General features: G+C 46.8%; 1 protein-coding gene across 1 annotated transcript in view; it reads right to left on the bottom strand.

The window, feature by feature from the left end:
• The window catches only part of LOC117176611 (histone H3.2-like), a 16,159-nt gene extending 15,149 nt beyond the window's left edge, over positions 1-1,010 (bottom strand). The window contains exon 1 of the mRNA XM_033366865.1: positions 872-1,010. Within this exon, the coding sequence (XP_033222756.1) occupies positions 872-1,010 (139 nt within the window). The remainder of the gene's footprint in view (positions 1-871) is intronic.
• Positions 1,011-1,435: the final 425 nt, after the last annotated feature.

The following is a 1,435-nucleotide window of genomic DNA, read 5'->3' as shown; positions in this document are numbered from 1 at the left end:
GACGATGATTTTCCCATGTACTTTGCAGCTTGATTGTGAGACAATTTGGGACCTTTTGGGTGGGAACAAAGGAACACAGCCTCGAAGCGCGAAGCGTATACCCACGCTTTAACTTGACAGACTGTATATATCCACTGCGCAGCTAAACATACTGTAGGTAGTCACTGCACAGTCATAAATACTATAGGTACACACGGTGCAGCCACTAATACCATGAGTGACTGTGCGCAGCCCTAATTATTGTGAGTACATAATGCTCAGCTGTAAGTACACTAAGAAACTAGTGCGCAAGGCAAAGTGATTTAAATGCCTATACTGCGTAGCCATAGTTAGTCTCTTTTTTCAACGAAATCAATGTTTGGCCTGTGCGTGAAACGTCGAAGCTTGTCCAGGTGACCTTCATTCCTTCATTCCCCTTGTTCTTGGACCCACCTGTAAACCAGTTGTCTCCATCACTGGGCAGATGTGCCTTGCCGTTAGTCCATTCCTCTGCATGGATAGGCTAACTTGATACTTCTTGTCGAAGAGGTAGCTGCAAGTGGACATTCTGTCCCTCAGCATGCTTAGTGTCGACCTCTTCGCGATATCAATTGTTATCCACACTACTGTCGAGATTCTACTATAATTTACAATATTTAATCTCCAGACCGCCTTCGCAGCCACGGCGTTGATGCCTTCTCGACTTCGAGGGACCAGTCATGCCTCTCAGAATCAGTCCCCTAATCCTTTCCAGTCGGGACTTCACAGTGCGCAGTTCGACCCTGCTCCACCAGACCGCCGCTGCATAAGTTAGACTGGGTTGTAAGATCCCTGTAGCCCCTCACTTATACCTTCTGGTGAATACAACCGCTTCCGTCTTATTCGGACTAACCGATATTCAAGTCATCGTGCACCACGGATCTATTATCCTTAGTGATTGCTTCATTACTCCGAAGAGCGCATTCAGATTCTGGCCGCGCAGATAACCAGTATATCGTCCGCATAGCAATAGGCCCAATATGTACAATCATGGTTGCCCTGTCATCTCACAAGACCATAACAGCTTATACACCAAAGTTCAATTAAAGGCTCCTTCGATTGCTTCAGTTGTCCTTCGATTAGGCTTACTGCTCCGCGGATATAACTATCTAGAGTCTTCCCACAGTTTTTAGTAGGAAAGATGTGAGGCTAATGCGATGGAAATCCTTGGATGAAGTATAACCGACCTTGCCTGTTTTCGGACCCCTGGCGTTCGTTACCCTTAGCTGGAGTAACAATCTCGTTGAATAGCCGCCATTTCGGGCCCATTTTGGCCACAGGTGATTTTGGTTTCCTAAGAGGTGTTCGTCTGAGACTCTCCACTTCTTCATGGTATCTCTAAAACTACCGATGCAGAGAGTGATGCCAACGACTTCCTCCCTGACCGAGTTACGAAACGTTGGGGTATTCCCCGTAT

Source organism: Belonocnema kinseyi, chromosome 7, assembly GCF_010883055.1.
Source record: "Belonocnema kinseyi isolate 2016_QV_RU_SX_M_011 chromosome 7, B_treatae_v1, whole genome shotgun sequence".
In the NCBI taxonomy this organism is placed as follows: Eukaryota; Metazoa; Arthropoda; class Insecta; order Hymenoptera; family Cynipidae; genus Belonocnema; species Belonocnema kinseyi.
This window is presented reverse-complemented; position numbering and strand designations above follow the sequence as displayed.